Source organism: Diaphorina citri, unplaced genomic scaffold, assembly GCF_000475195.1.
Source record: "Diaphorina citri unplaced genomic scaffold, Diaci psyllid genome assembly version 1.1 scaffold53, whole genome shotgun sequence".
NCBI lineage: Eukaryota > Metazoa > Arthropoda > Insecta > Hemiptera > Psyllidae > Diaphorina > Diaphorina citri.
The window spans coordinates 413,313-430,433 of NW_007377490.1; the positions used below are offsets into that span (position 1 = coordinate 413,313).

General features: G+C 38.0%; 1 protein-coding gene across 1 annotated transcript; it reads left to right on the forward strand.

Annotated features, from left to right (window-relative positions):
• On the forward strand, positions 1-16,525 carry LOC103516933 (glycosyltransferase 25 family member-like). Its single transcript, XM_026829043.1, is given in 5 exon segments — positions 1-488; positions 697-1,307; positions 1,643-1,762; positions 2,202-2,400; positions 16,491-16,525. Coding segments are annotated over 5 exon segments (945 nt in total). The 5' UTR covers positions 1-477; the 3' UTR covers positions 16,495-16,525.
• The last annotated feature ends 596 nt before the right edge of the window (positions 16,526-17,121 follow it).

Genomic DNA, 17,121 nt, shown 5'->3' on the forward strand with positions numbered 1-17,121 from the left:
AGTTGGTAGACTGGTTCAGTTTTCCGGTACGGTTGGTCGTTGGTAGGGTTCCTTTTTCATTTATCTTTTCAAACTTGTCCTTTTTGTTTTATACTCTTTTTTCTAGTTTTTCTATAAGTTCAAGGCAGACACCTGGCCCCACCTTTGATGTCTCTTGAAATATTGCTTTTTATAACAGAAGAGGTGAAGCTGAAGATAAAAAAATCCCAATCTATATTTAAACACTGTCAACATTTTTTGGTCCTGCAATAGAAGTTAGAGTCTGTTGATTCCGTTGAAAAATATACCTACCAGAATTGACAATGTTCCTCACATTTTGTACATTATTACTTTGTAATCTACTCACTCCGTCTCTAACGGAGGAGATGGCACTGAAGAAACCTTCAGTATTTGTTGCCAATACTAGTCAGAAACAAGGCTCACACACTGCCATATTTCCTTACCCTGTTTGAAAGATTGAACTATCCAAAGGATAGAATGTACTTGTGGTAAGTCTAAAGATATTTCCAAGTATTAAATGTTGTGTTGTCTTCTGTTTGGGCCCTGTGCCCACTGTGTTTTATTCAGGCTCTACTTTTGTTCTGTGTGTTTGGAACACAGCAATATTACTATACTTTTCAAGTACCTAGGCATAGATTTTTTTTTTCTATTTTTTTATGTCCTTTTATTGATGTCCTTTTATTTATACTCTTACAGGATACGAAGTGACCATAATATAGATAATTCATCTTATATTGTCAAGGATTGGTTGGAAGCACACCGACATGAATACCATCACGTTAATAGCATACTTGACATGGAAACATATTCAGAACAAAATGAAGATATTGCCCACTGGTCAGAAGAGAGGTATACACATCTCATCAATCTACGGGAAAGTGCACTGATATCAGCCAGGAAATTGTGGGCTGATTACATTTTGGTAAGATTTTTTTATATATATAATGATAATGATAATAATAATAAATTTAAATTCATTTTGTAACTGATTACTGCTATTTTTTTTTTTTTTTTTTTTTTTTAACACCACCATGTTGTGGGTCCAATGTTGAAATCGGAAGGAATCTACTCCAACTTCTGGTGTGGTATGAGTGAGAAGTTTTACTACAAACGAACAGAAGAATATGAACCAATCATAAACAGGAAGAAATTGGGCTGCCATCAAGTTCTTATGGTGCACAGTTGTGTACTTGTCAATTTAAATGTGGAGAAATCTGATGGGTTTACATTTGTGCCAAGGAAGCTACAGGGGTATAAGGGACCTCATGATGACATTATTACCTTTGCATTGTCTACAAACTTTTCTGGTAAGTGGGACATTCCACAAATGACTCCACACTCCCCAGTTTTCACTCATTGAACAGAAAATATTGACAAACACTACAAAAAATAATACCTAGGAAGTAAAAAAAAGTATCTACACATTTATGTCAGTATAAAAGTTGGATTTTCTGAAGTTAACCATTATCTTAAAGTTATACAAAACGTTTCTGAATACATTTCAGGTGTTCATCTTCACGTATGTAATGATCAGCCATATGAAAAAAAAAGTATCTACACATTTTTGTTAGTATAAAAGTTGGATTTTCAGAAGTTAACCATTATCTTAAAGTTATACAAAACGTTTCTGAATACATTTCAGGTGTTCATCTTCACGTATGTAATGATCAGCCATATGGTTACGTTACAGTACCTCTAGAGAAAGATACTGGACTGGAGTATGATATGGAACAGCTGACCAACATCAAACTACAAGCCATAGGTAAGACATTTTTTTTTTTCTCAAAAAGGAGGTACCTATTTCCTTTATAGGGGTTTTCCAAAATTCCAAACCAAAATCCAAACATTGAGAAGATAGGGAATGGAGGTATTCCAAAATCACAAAATGATTCAGAAATAATCACTGAGCCAGCTAGACTTACCTTGCAAACAGAACGGCCTGGGTTCAATCCCAGCCGAGGCATGGAATTTTATGCTCCTTTATTTAAAAATTTGGCCATATAATATACCTACATAATGGAGCTCTGAGGGTTAGGTGGTACAGGACGTCTCCGACGTTAACCTCGCCTAGTGATTACTTTCCACTCAAGAGTCCATTATTATTTATTATTAAACAATTTAATCAAACATTATTTACAAGATAATATTTACATAATTTTGACACCAATAAAATTAACAATCAAACCTTTCTTCCCCCTCAGTGGAGACAGAGGACCACGGACTTCCCGTCTCTCCCCTCCTCTCCCATCATCTGCCTCCCCCCTCCCCCCTGGATAAAATGGGACTGGATGAAATCTACGTCATCAATTTGGAACGGCGACCGGAGAGAAAAATCAAGATGGCCGCCACAACTCGAACCCTCAACATGGAGGTGAACTTTGTCCGCGCTGTCGATGGCAGGTAAGAAGCTAAATAGAAATAGTTATGTATATGGGGATGATCATAATACAGGGTGCGCCAGAAAAACACTGACAACGGCTCAGGGTAGGTAGATCTCAGAGAACCTTGTTGTAAACTTGTAAAGGATGAGATCTACATACCCTGAGCCGTTGTCAGTGTTTTTCTGGCGCACCCTGTATAGTAAACACATTTTACTCCAAATAGACGCAATCTCTGATTGCCAGGACCATAGGTAATCGGAATTTAAGCGTTAAGTTTAACTCTTGGATTAAGCAATGTAACTGGTTTATTTCAAACTTTGGTTAATCCAAGAGTTTTTTGTACCCTTAATCCAAGAGTCTTTTAGATTGCTTAATCCATAAGTTGAACTTAAACAAAGTTTAAATTCTTATTGTGAACCTGACCATGGATGGTAGATTCGTAGAGATTGACTAGACCGTGGATAGTTGAAAGAAAGAATAAATTATAAACATCCAACATCAGATTTCGAAAACAAAATATTTTATATCCTCTATAATATTTCGGAGGTTCAAAAAAAGGACCTCTTATCTGTTGAGATAAGGAACGGCTCTGTTCTATGTGTTATCTGTTCAATGTGGAAGTGTATGTCACAATGAGAAATATGAATGAATAGGTCTCTGAATAGTTCCACTCTGTGTATTTGGAGTGAAATGTGTTTACCATATTATTATAATTGTACATTACCTCTATGTAGCTACCACCTTATCGTTTCACTGTTTTCTTAACCTAGGCCCTATCGACTTGATTATTTTGGTGTGGTAAACTTACCACAGACTCTCACCTGGTGAATACTACACGAATTGATCCCACCATTGACAATAAGTGTAACCTGTGCAAAAGAACCCCACACGTCACCCCTCATCTATTTAGCTGTCTTGCGAACCCCGCATCACTTACACCTATTGACCTGGGGCAACAGCCCATAGCAGTGGCTCATTTCCTATAAAGCTCTCAATAGCAGATCATGGTGGGACGACCTAACCCCTGATGAGCTGCTGCTACTTCAAGAACAACTCGGTAAATACAAGAGGGTTCTCATTACCTTGATCTCATGCATACGCGCGGCATAGATATAACTATTAACTCCGCTCTTCAATATAATTAACGCCTGAATGGTAACACTACACCTATTGACCTGGGGCAACAGCCCATAGCAGTGGCTCATTTCCTATAAAGCTCTCAATAGCAGATTATGGTGGGACGACCTAACCCCTGATGAGCTGCTGCTACTTCAACAACAACCCGGTAAATACAAGAGGGACCTCATTACCTTGATCTCATGCATACGCGCGGCATAGATATAACTATTAACTCCGCTCTTCAATATAATTAACGCCTGAATGGTAACACTGATGATGAAAGTGCTGAACGGCCCCCAGTTCCCTTCCAGCAGGCAGTCGTCACAAATAAGGAAATACATGAGAGCTGCGGGCACCCATCCTATCACGACGGAGCCTACTATAAGGAACGTCGTGTAGATGGCCTTCTCGTTTTTCGTCGTCTCTGAGGCGTCCTTCTGGTTGTGATGCGAGGAGTGAACCGTGGTGAGCTTGTCCGAACCGTTCTTCATCTGTGGAGAAGAGAAACAGTTTATTCACTAATCTGACCGCACCGCACTCCTTAAATAATGAAGGAGTGCGGTAGCGCTTCGTCCCGCCAAGTCAAGAAAGTTTGACATCGCCACTAGAGACATTATACGCCACAGGCCAAGTAGCCATTCTCGGGAGGTTGTAGAGGAAAAACTATACAGAATAGAAAATTGTGTTAAGCATGAATGTTCATCACAAAAAGATCGTTCTCCGATTAATCTCTAAAGTATGACTTGACTTGGACTCTAACCATCAGCCTCCAGATCCGAAGTCCACCGGGCTAACCCCTACACCCACCACTGCGGTTGAAATGTTTTTTTTTTTTTTTTTAATTTTCCTTACCTATTTGAGGAAGTCTACACGTGCATTAAGATTATAAAATGAGCCCCTCTTTTCACAAGCTGAAATGCTTCGAATTTTCCCTGATCTTTTCAATCCCCTTAAAAGTGGTTTATATTATAGGAGCTCACCTCTAAATCACTTACTTATGCTCAGTGCTACACCTGTAACTTTACACTCTAATATATTGCAACCTTTGTGACCCTTTTCCATCTGTCTCTCTTCATCCATCAAGGAGAACTTTTGGGTTTGAATCACCGCCCTAGTATTCTCGGAGCTCTAATGGCAGGCAGAAAACTTTTAGGCTCGCTTCAATATTAATGTATTCCATCTTGGTAGTTCAAGTTCACTCATCGTGCTTTCTCTTTTATATTCAATTTTTCCTTTCTCCTCCATTCTTTTTTCCACTCTCCTTTCTCCTTTTTCTCATCTCCGCTGTTTTGTTTGAATGAATAATTTATACAATATTTAGTGCCTACTTTCAATTTCCTCTTTGATTTCGATTTATAATACAATTTTTACTTTTTCTTCTTCCTCTTCTTCTTGTTCCTCTTCGTCTTCTTTTTTCCATCGTCCTTTTTTCGCCTTCCTTCTCCTCCTCCAACTTTTCTTTCTGTTCGTCCAATTTCTTCTATATTCCTCCTCTCTCTTCTTCTCCTCTTCTTCTCTCTCTCCACCTCTTCTTTTTTCTTATTCTTCAATTTCTTTCCTGAGTGCTTCATTTCCTTTTACATTTTTCCCGTCCGTCGTCTGTCGTTGGGTTGACAGTTTATGGGAATCGAATGTTGGGTTTTGAATTAGAGTAAGGAGCTCCACGCGTCTGATTTATTTATTTATATGTCAAATCAAAAATGGTGATAGAGAGGAACAGCAAATGAGAAAAAAAGGACTTTCCCCTGACATCAGTGACAGTAAAAGTATGTAGTTAGGACAGACTTGATTCGTTTTTCACTCACATTTGGGTTTATTTTTGTACATAGATAAAGCGAGATACCAACATTAGAAAAAAAAATTGTCATGAAATATTCTCCTCGAACTGATGCATGACGTTACTCAATTTAATGTCACTACTGATTACCGAACCCCCACCCCCCCGAAATTTGGAGTCCAACACCTCTGAGCTACTAAAATGTTGCCTGGAAAATTTCTGTTTTGTTCTAAATGTCTCCCTGAGGAATGAATAGGTATCATTAGAATAGGGAATAGTTTATAATAGTTATCATTAGAAATGCCATGAATAACAATTGAGGTGTTTGAATCACATTAGAAATGTCATTAATCACAATAATTGAGGCATTTGAAGCAAAAACGACTTCTAAAGTTCTAACCTCTATATTTCCTATGTTCTAAGAGTTGTTTTTGTGTCCCCTCAATTACGGACCACAGCAAAGATAAACAATCATAACTATAACCGGAACCGTTAAAATGCAATCTGCAATTCTGCACTAATAGTGTTGCCCTCAAACACGTAGCAGCAATGATGACTGTCCTGGAATACAGAATTGAATTTCCAATTTACGAGTTTATCCAGATGCAAACGATTTTTTTCTTCCTCCCCCTAACAGTTTTTTTTTTATTATTATTTGCGACATCCTCTTTGTTATTATTATTTTCAGGGAGAGTGTCTATAACTCTATACAGTTTGACCCAGCACTAAGGAATAAAGGGAGAACGGGCTATAGTCTTGATTTTAAATCATTACATGAAAGTAAAATCAAAAATCAAATGAATAATAATAATAATAATAAACTGAATATTAAACAAATTAGGTAGGTACATAGGTACTGATTTTCTTTAACCACGATCATAATAATAAACTGAATATTAAATGAATTAGGTAGGTACATATGTAGGTACTGATTTTCTCTAATCACGATTGATATAAACTACGGGCTAAAAAAATCCCGGAGGGACGGGCCCAGCCTGTTTTTCCTTCTCCTCCTTCTTCATTTCCTTTTCCTCTTGCTTATTTTTCTCCTACACCTCCTCCTTCCTCTTTTCTTCTATACCAAACCTCATTCTCCTTCACCCTCTCCTTTTGCTTTTTCTCTTCTCTCTCTTCCTTTCTCTCCTCCTCCTCCTGTTTCGTCTTTTTCTTTTCACCTTGTTAGTTTGGAACGTGGCACTCCTTGTAATGCACCAAATCCGTCCCAATCTGAGTCCACCTCTTCAACAACTCATGTGTCACACTTGTCCAGCGTCTCCAACAAAGTCCATCCTGCGTCCTGCGGCCTGCGTTCCAAGAACGTAAGGGCTACGGGAACCTTGTCGTTCTCTTTTAAATGTCTGTCCTTCTCCTCTCTCTTCGTTTTATTTTCCTCCTTCTTCTCCTCATCTTTTCTCTTCTCCCCATCCTCATTCTACTTTCACATTCTGCTTTCTCTCGTTTTACTTCTTCTTCTTCTTCATCCCCTCCTTTTTGTACTTTTTCTCCTCCTCCTACTTCTCCTTCTCTTTCGCGATTCCAAGTTTTTTCCCCGGCCAAAAAAGTCAAAATTTTCGGGGACAGACGGCGCCTTAAAAAAAAAAAAAAAGAGAGAAGTTTCGAAGGGAGTGAAAAAACTGGGACAAATAAAAATAAGAAAATAAATAAAAATAAAACAAAATAAAAATAATCTGACAAGAAAATAAAGAAGAAGAAATCCTACACAACTTGTTATCTATCCTGTCTTCTTTCTCTCTTCGATTTCGGGACGATAAGACCATAGAAGTTACAGTTCCCTCTGTCAAACCTCTTTCATAAATCAGATATTCCCAAGTTTAATAGCTTGTTTTACGAGTGATTGAAGAGAGTTGAAGCCTTGTTCCTTCCAGTACCACTATTAGTATTATTCTTTTTATCGCCCTTGGTCTGCTTTTGCTTTCTCTTTACAGGATTACTTTACAGAAAAAAAGTAAAGTTCTTATTGATTGCCTGTGTACTGAATTTAGTATTTTTCCCATGTCCGCTTTTTAATTTATTTTGACCTTGTTCTTACCTTATTTTACCTTTTTCAAAGTCACAAGACTTTCAAGTTAGTAGAAATCTTTTATGCTCTCTTCTCAAGCCAGCCATGTGCCTTTAAAACAATGCGAAGCTCTCGAAAAGAAAAGGCTAAAAAGTAGCAAGTATAGTTTGTATAGATGTACATATATATTTTATTTAGAATTTTAGGTTGTCCAAATATGGAGAAGAATTACTTTGTTTATCCTCCTGAGTTGAGACTGAAAAGTCTCTCTAACCAAGGTCTCATGTGCATGACATTTCATGTGGTATTTTGACAACAGTAGTTTGACATTTTATGGGACTTATTAGTCCCTTTACTCTCAACAGTTTAATATGGACGTCCAAAGGGTTTAAACCCCAATATTTCCAACATCGTGAGAACAGTTTAATATTGCACCTCTTTATTAACAAGGTGCATTATCAGGTTCAAAGATTATCCAGGTCGGGGTTATTTATAATCCATCCTCACAGAATTAATTATGTTTTTTGCTAATTAAAAACATTCCCTTCTTTTCTGCACTTTACTCCTATACAATCCCTCCTCCTGAATTCCCTCTACTTTTTTCGTGTCGCGCCATCTTCAGTGCCGAACGGAAATTGATTGAGAAATACATTTATAACAAAGGTAAGTCACGTGCCGTGATGTAACGTTATGGTTACGTGACGGTAGTGTGGCTGTCCTGAACGAAATCACCTACAATATTTTAGGAAAACTTTGAACTACATATTTCCGACTCCCCATGACGTGATGATGTTTCTAGCTTTAGAATATCAACTGTTGACGTGATGATGTTTCTACCTTTAGAATCTCAACTGTTGAGGAATAGATCGAGATCTGAAATTCTAAATTTTGCTAGGGTATTTTTTTTATTATTATTATTATTTTTTTCAGCATTGTTTAGGGCTCCAATCCCTCAAATTCTGCCGCCACTACATTATGTAAAGCTTTATAACAGGAAAATAATTACACTGTAGGTACGCGATTACTCCCTCTTCCTCATTATTATCCCTCCCATAAAACATGAACTAATAAATTTCAACACACGGGGCTAATCCTAGGCTCGTGGTTTTCATTACTCCTAGTAAAATTATGCGCCTAGGGGGTCTAGATATGTATCTCGTAGGTGGCTATTGTTTGTAGGTAATGCTTCCTAAGCCTAAACTAAGGCCAGCCACTCACTATCAGGTCTACCTGATGAGCATCTCCCTCTCCCTCATTATTATCCCTCCTATAAAACATGAACTAATAAATTTCAACACACGGGGCTAATCCTAGGCTCGTGGTTTTCATTACTCCTAGTAAAATTATGCGCCTAGGGCCCTAGGGGGTCTAGATATCTCGTAGGTGGCTATTGTTTGTAGGTAATGCTTCCTAAGCCTAAACTAAGGCCAGCCACTCACTATCAGGTCTACCTGATGAGCACACACACTATCAGGTAGACCTGCCAAGCGGACCTGATCAGGTGTATCTGTCAGGTCTACCTGATATTGAGTGGCTGGCCAACTTGTAGGTAATGCTTCCTAAGCCTAAACTAAGGCCAGCCACTCACTATCAGGTCTACCTGTTGAGCACACACACTATCAGGTAGACCTGCCAAGCGGACCTGATCAGGTGTATCTGTCAGGTCTACCTGATATTGAGTGGCTGGCCAACAGAACTAGTAGCTCATAGGTGGAACGTTATCGAGCCCAGTAAGCTTGGAGGGTAGTTCGTCTGCCTTGTAAATGCTAGGTCGCAGTTTCGATCCCCGCGTAAACTTTATCCTTAACAGGTGAGGTTCTTTCTCGGAAGGGCCGGCTTTAGAACGTTATCGAGCCCAGTAAGCTTGGAGGGTAGTTCGCCTGCCTTGTAAATGCTAGGTCGCAGTTTCGATCCCCGCGTAAACTTTATCCTTAACAGGTGAGGTTCTTTCTCGGAAGGGCCGGCTTTCTCCTATCCTGTCCTGCCCTCCCTCTCTTTTCTTCTATTTCGGGACGATAAGACCTCCGCGCCGTTGTTACAGTCAAACCTCTTTAAAACCACCCTAAATTAATTCTTAACAAACGCCCTGCTGTGTAGATATGCTGGAATTGTCACCACATTCGTTTGCTACACCGCTGGGTGCTTAATTCAAGCAAAACGTTCCATCTGTCTTCACTTGATAGCTTTCTACACTTTACACAAGCATGCTAAAATTTAGAGTGGAATTTTGCGAGAATTTTATACAGGGTGACAGCGGTGTTCGATATTCAGGAATCGAGAGTGTTCTGAAATTGAGGGTTTATCAAGAAGTTCTAAGTATGTTTAGGGTTGTTTTGTAGTGTGTTTGGGGTTATTTTCTAGGCCTATTTAAGAGTGGTCAAGAAAAGTCAAGTGACGTAAGAGACTATAAGTAGTTCATTGGTGAAAGCTTGACCTCTTCACCGAAAAGGTCATCCAGGAAACTAAGCTTCCCAAAGTCGAAAAAAACTCGCTTATTAGGCATACATATAATTGTTCTCAAGAAAAGTCAAGTGACGTAAGAGACTATAAGTAGTTCATTGGTGAAAACTTGACCTCTTCACCGAAAAGGTCATCCAGGAAACTAAGCTTCCCACAGTCGAAAAAAACTCGCTTATTAGGCATATAATTGTTTCTGGTTTCTGAAATCATTGGAGTCACACCATATGATGAATGTACTCGCACAGAACATACTCGTACATTTACAGAACAAAATGCACCTCCATTACAATTTATTGCAACCTCATTATACGTTGTACATTAGACCATGTTGTGCATTTTTTTTGAATGTACTCGCACAGAACATACATTTACAGAACAAAATGCACCTCCATTACAATTTATTGCAACCTCATTATACGTTGTACATTAGACCATGTTGTGCATTTTTTTTTTCCTCTCAAAATTTCACCCTCATTTAGATAAATTACATTTCAAATTAGATTACAAAAGTGCAATAGTAATTATTATTAATTTCCTACTTTCCGAGTAGAGTTTATCAGGAATGTCATTTGCAATGGAAAGTATCTGTTGATGACAAAGTTTAATAAAATGGAAGATAAAACGCAATAGGTTGTGGCATTCCAAACTGGCATATCCTGTTGGCATAGAACTTTTTTCAGCCTCAGCCAACTCGACAATATTATTTATGTACCTATTTACGTGCGAGCTCATATTAAATTTCATTGATAAATGTACTCGCACGTATTACTCGTTTGTTTATTCATGTAGAAATTGAATCTTCAAATGTAGCATATGAATTGCTTCATTTCAGCGTGAATTTATAATTGTGCCTAGTTTTAATTTCCTCTTTTTCTCAAATGGAAGTAAATAATATTATTTTTAACAGAATTTCGACAAAGGCCCAACTTTACTGGTATAGTATCTGTATTTATGTAAAAAAAAAAAAATCCACCCCCCCTCTCTCTCTCTCTCTTTCTCTTCCTCTCTCTCTCTCTCTCTCTCTCTGACATACCTACATATTGGTGTCAGGTGTCAGTTTTTGTAGACCTCTCCCTTCTTCTTCCTTTCTCTCTTCCTCCCCTCCCCTCTCCTCTCCTCTTCCTTCCCCTCCTCTTTCTCCATGTCTCCCCTAGCCGTCACTTTCGGAAAGTTTAAAATTACGAAGTTTACAAATTTTACAAATGACTCTCTCGTCATTCCCCAATATTTTCCACGTTACGCGAGAGCTTTTGCTGAGTAAAGTTGTACAGGTAGTATAGACATTTTAAAAATAAATAAAATGAACTAACTAACGTGTGAAAGATAGAAGAGAGAAGTAGAGAGAGAAAGGGTGGGAGGCATATGAAAAAAGTTGAGAGGAAGAGAGAGGATTAGCGAGAGAGAACTTTAAAAAAGTTCCATCTCTGATGATAAATAAAAACATGTAAAAATACCTGGTTATAGGTATGTACTCATATGTTATACGTATGTGAATGTTTTCAAATGGGCCTGTCCAAAATCCTCTGCTAGCTTATAGGCTGCTTGAAGTTTACGCTAGTCATAGTGCGAGTCAGAGTTTGGGCTAATACGAATTTTAAACTTTACTGAGGCCTTTTCTTCAGGGTGGGTAACTCCAGGGCCGTACTAATGATAATGAAGTAGATTCAATGAGTACTTCAACAAATGGACAAGTCGGGAGAAGAGATTTATCGTTGTTATAATATTGCATTGTGATATTTAGGAATCGGCGACCGATTTCGGTCCCACCTCCACAGTTTCATGTTAGGAATAAGTGCCCAATTCAGGGTTAGATTCTCAGTCATTTTAGGAATGAGTACACAATTCAGGGTCAGATCTACAGTCATTTTAGGACCAAGTACCCAATTTCAGGGTCGAGTCTACCTACGGCATTTTGCTGGTTCCTTTTGGAACGGTTCTCATGTATCTCCTCAACATCCTAATGTAGACCTGGAAAAAAAGTGTTGGAATCCCGCAAATCCAACATAATAGAACTAATATTTCATAGAAGTTTGTTTTTTTCGCCATTACGTACCTTTTGATTTTACTAACACTGTGTAGCAACCAATGCAACCATCATAGTCCCTTCTAAGGGAATACAGCGGAATTCCTTTTTGTGCAAAGAAGGGGTGGGTGGAACATGGAGAAAGAAACTGTTTTCTTCGCCATTACGTACCTTTTGATTGTACTAACACTGTGTAGCAACCAATGCAACCATCATAGTCCCTTCAGCCCTTCTAAGGGAATACAGCGGAATTCCTTTTTGTGCAAAGAAGGGGTGGGTGGAACATGGAGAAAGAAACTGTTTTCAACTATGTATTTGCAATTTTTACTTGTCCCTGGAATTTGTGCAGATTTTGCAGAATAAATATTCTGGTCTCTAGCATATTTTGTCTTCTACTTATTCCTTTTGAATAATTCACCCATTCGAAACAAGGGAAAAGACATGTATTAAGAAGTATGGAAATGGTGGAAAAGGAAATAATAAGGTTAGAAAGGGAAGCAGAGCGGAAGTGGTATATTAGGAAGTAGTTGTGGGAAGTGTAAGTGGCATAGTTGTGGGAGACCTTAATGATAATGAAGTAGATTCAATGAGTACTTCAACAAATGGACAAGTTGGGAGAAGAGATTTATCGTTGCTATAATATTGCATTGTGATATTTAGGAATCGGCGACCGATTTCGGTCCCACCTCCACAGTTTCATGTTAGGAATAAGTGCCCAATTCAGGGTTAGATTCTCAGTCATTTTAGGAATGAGTACACAATTCAGGGTCAGATCTACAGTCATTTTAGGACCAAGTACCCAATTTCAGGGTCGAGTCTACCTACGGCAACCAATTCAGGTTAGATCTACAGTCATTTTAGGACCAAGTACTCAATTTCAGGGTCGAGTCTACCTACGGCATTTTGCTGGTTCCTTTTGGAACGGTTCTCATGTATCTCCTCAACATCCTAATGTAGACCTATAAACATAGACGTAAAAATTATGCTGTCATCAAGTGCACTCGTGCAGATATTATGCCTGGGTACCTACAACCTATACATACTGTAACCGTGTATGTAATAATGTAATATGTAGGGGTACCTAAACAGTAGATAGGCATATGACAAACAGAATCATAATGTCATACATGTAATGTATGGACTGAGAGTATGTCATACGGTTATTAACATACTTGCAAAAAGCTCACGTCAAACCACGAGGGACGTACAAAGTAGGTACTCAAAATATCACCTCCCTCTCTTCCCCCTCCTTTCTCCCCTCCCCCCTAGTCGTGAAATATTATAAATGAATAGGAGAAACCCAATTTGAAAAGGTGTTACCCAACCTACCTATGTGACGAGAAGGTGGGGGATGAAAAATTGAGGAAATAAAATCAGGAGAAAGGAAAAGAAGAAGAAGAAGGATGTTTGTGCTTCCTGCAGGCAGAAATCATTAATAAAGAGAAAAAGAGGTGAGCAGAGAAAGAGAGAAGAAGGAGGGAAGAAGGAAAAATGAAATGAAATAGGTATTGACGTTCAAAAGGCTTTTGGTTGTGCTTATCTTCTTGAATTTTACGAATTGACTTGAACTCGAACCACCAATCTCAAGATTCGAAGACAGCACGGTCTTGAATACAATATCTACGGGAGAAAAAGTTTCAACAATGAATCTTCAACCGGGAAACTTTTTTAAATTTTAAGCTTTTACCCTCAATTTGTAACCATAAAAATGTGTCAAAACTTCAGTTTGCAGGTCTCTTCGCAGAATAGGTAACCACTTTTTATGGGAGAAAAATTAATTATTATCTAAATAGATGTTTTCCTTTTCCAGGAAACTTTGCCATGGAGATTCAAGATTTCATTATTTATTTAGGTGAAGTTATTTGTTTAACGAGTAACCTCTGCTGTGTGAGAAAACGAAAAAGAGAAGGAGAAGGAGAGGGGGAGAGAGAAAGAGAGAGAGAGAGGGAGAGAGAGAGAGAAAGGGAGAGAGAAAGAGGGAGAGAGAGAGAGAGAGAAAGAAAGAGTAGAGAAGGAGATCCAATGAAAGAATACAAGAAGGATGGACGTAAGGGAATTAGGAAGAAGAAATCAAAGAGAGAGAGAGAGAGAGAGAGAGAAAGAGTAAGCAATTATATGTGAAAGAAAGAGAGAAAAGGGATTAAATAAAGAACTGTGTCATCCATTAAATGTTGAAGCGTAGAAAATAGAGGTCACCAATAGTTATGAGGAGATTAGTACATACTGGAGGCTAAAAGAGAAATTGAGGAGAGAGAGAAAAGAAAGAGAGCGAAAGAGAGAGAGAGGGGGGGAGAGAGATAAGGAGGGATATGAGAAAAGAAGAAAGGGGAGAGAATAAAAAAAAAAATGTGCGGAAAAAGGGTCAGAAGAGAAAGTATAAATGAATAGGAGAAACCCAATTTGAAAAGGTGTTACCCAACCTACCTAGATGCTCAGAAAGTGAGGGATGAAAAATTGAGGAAATAAAATCAGGAGAAAGGAAAAGAAGAAGGATGTTTGTGCTTCCTGCAGGCAGAAATCATTAATAAAGAGAAAAAGAGGTGAGCAGAGAAAGAGAGGAGAAGGAAGAAAAAGTAGGACTGTGGTTCTAGAAAAGAAGGAAAAGAAGAAAAAGATGAAAAAGGAGGAGGGTCAAAATGAAATAGGTATTGACGTTTAAAAAGCTTTTGGTTCTGCTTATCTTCTTGAATTTTACGAATTAACTTGAACTCGAACCACCAATCTCAAGATTCGAAGACAGCACGGTGAAATGTAACAGTTGAAAATTGTTCTATTGATAATTTGACACACAAAGGAATAAAATTGATAAAAACATTCAGCCAACAAGATCCACAGGGTTGTATGAAATTTCCGAATGTCCAAGAGGGGAGGGCTTAGGTTTTCAAACCTCTGTCACCCAATATGAAAGACATGCAATTTTTTCTCCCACGTCCATATAGGTAATACCCAAAATCCCCATTTTTTTCCTACCCTAATTACGGCCTGTCACGATTTTATTAGGTGGGTTTACTGTAAAATGAAGTACGGTCCGTACGGGAACAGGAATAAAATATAATTGGTAAGTAAGTTACGTGAGAGAACCAGCACGGAACTTGTTTCAGAAGTAAATATGTAAATTGAAATTTATTTACTCCACAGAGTCACATCTTCACAATTCTAAATATAAATTAATGTAACTTTAACTTTTATTTAGAATTGAATTTCCTTGATCCCTTTAAAAATCTTGAAAGGGTTATTTATATAAATTATATATTTTTATTGACAATTTTATTCTTCTTCCTTCTCTGTTTGTTAAAGGTGACGTGACATTTTAAACTGCACACTTGACAAGGCTTCCAATTTGCCAACAATTTGGGGAAACTCCTCTTCCTATTAAGAAAAAAATCCGAGCTTTCCAGCTCGCTGTGAAAGAGGGAGCAAAATAAATTGACCTTAATAAATATAACCCTTCTCAACTCTTTCTCCCCTTCTCTTTCTCATTTCTTTCATTCCTGACAAAATTCTTTACTCCGTGTTTACATACCTTCACGATTTGATGTGGCATTTTTCTACATCCCCCACTCTAACTCGGGGAAATGGCATTTACCTCAACCTTTCTTGGTTTTTCAGAATCTTGTACTTCAGGCAATTTACTTCGTATGTGCTCTATATTCTAATTTTCCCCAAGACTCAAGTTATGGAGGCAGGTAGACTATTTGTTTTTTTAAAAGTAGCCTCTCAAATTTTGATTAGCTATTTCATGATTCCTATCTAACAAATTTCTTTATAAATGTTTCATTTCTTTTTCTGTTTCAGGTAAGATTGGCACATTTTAATTCCGGAATCAATTTCAAACCGTACAGGTGTGTCTTTGAATTTATACTCCTATGGATTTTACGTAAGTGCAGACGTTGGTTAAGTTTACCGTGCAATAGCCCTAAACAAAATTGGACGCGGCACACAAGGGATTAAGAAGAGACAGCCTTAACATAATAATAAGTTTACCGTATGGAGAACTAAAAGTTAAAATGTTAATGAGATAATGAGACTTGAAAAAAATCCTGACCCTTAAAACCAAATTCATAACTGAGGTAAACTTACGTCCAGTTGTTGCAGTTCTGGAACAGCTGATCCGGGACGATGCTGAATATGGAGAACATGGCAACGTTGGGGAGCGTCCACATGACAACAATGAGAAGGGTGACATTACGGTGCGTCATAATGGAGGGGTAATGGAGAGGACGTAAGATGCCCAAGTAGTGGTTGAGGGCGAGGAACACCAGATGAAGCATGGTGATGAGGATAGCGCCCAGACGGAGTGCCTCGACTGTGATGAAGACACAAGTGTAGGGGATAATGTAGTCAAACACATAGGGGAGGTAGCTGTTGATGACGAGACCGCAGCCCAGGAGAAACAGCGTGTACATGTCTGTGCCTGTGAGAGAAGAGGGAGAGTGAATCAAAATAGAATACAATATACCCTGGTTATACTACCGAAATGAGAAAAGTCCCTTTTCTCCCGCAGTCTAAAGAAGGTCTTATACATATACAGAGCGACCCAGCGTTACCTGACGATTTTGATTTGCCCATAACTTTGTTATAACTTGTCGTAGTTTGTTGAAATGAACATCACTGAGTTCAGAAAAAAGTAGCCTCTCAAATTTTGATTAGCTATTTCATGATTCCTATCTAACAAATTTCTTTATATGTTTCATTTTTTTTCTGTTTCAGGTAAGATTGGCAATTTGGCACATTTTAATTCCGGAATCAATTTCAAACCGTACAGGTGTGTCTTTGAATTTATACTCCTATGGATTTTATGTAAGTGCAGACACCCATAACTTTGTTATAACTTGTCGTAGCTTGTTGAAATGAACATCACTGAGTTCAGAACAAAATAAGCTTTTGTTAAAGCTTTTGTTAAGTCTTATTTTGTTATCTTTCAATTAAAATAAATATCACTCTTTTATCTTGAAAATTGAACGTGTAGCATTTCAAGTAGATCATTTTAAAAACCGTCAGGTAACGCTGGGTCACCCTGTATTTGGTACAGAATAAATTCACATTTTTTTTTTATTGTGTGCGTCTTGCAATACTGCTGTCTTTGGCAAGCTATTGGTCTCCCTATTAAATAAATCAACAATATTCTCTACACATATTGTGTAGTACCCTTGAGGAAAACGAGAAAAAGGATACCCAATTACCCAACATTGCGTAGATTGCGACGTTTTAGCACACGTGAAGGAAGTCACCAAAGATGCTTCAACATTGCAACTTAAAGGATATTGCACTTTTATTACAGAGAGAAAATCACTTCCCAGCAGTAAAGTGCAGACATAAAATTGGTTTTGTGTAGATTGTA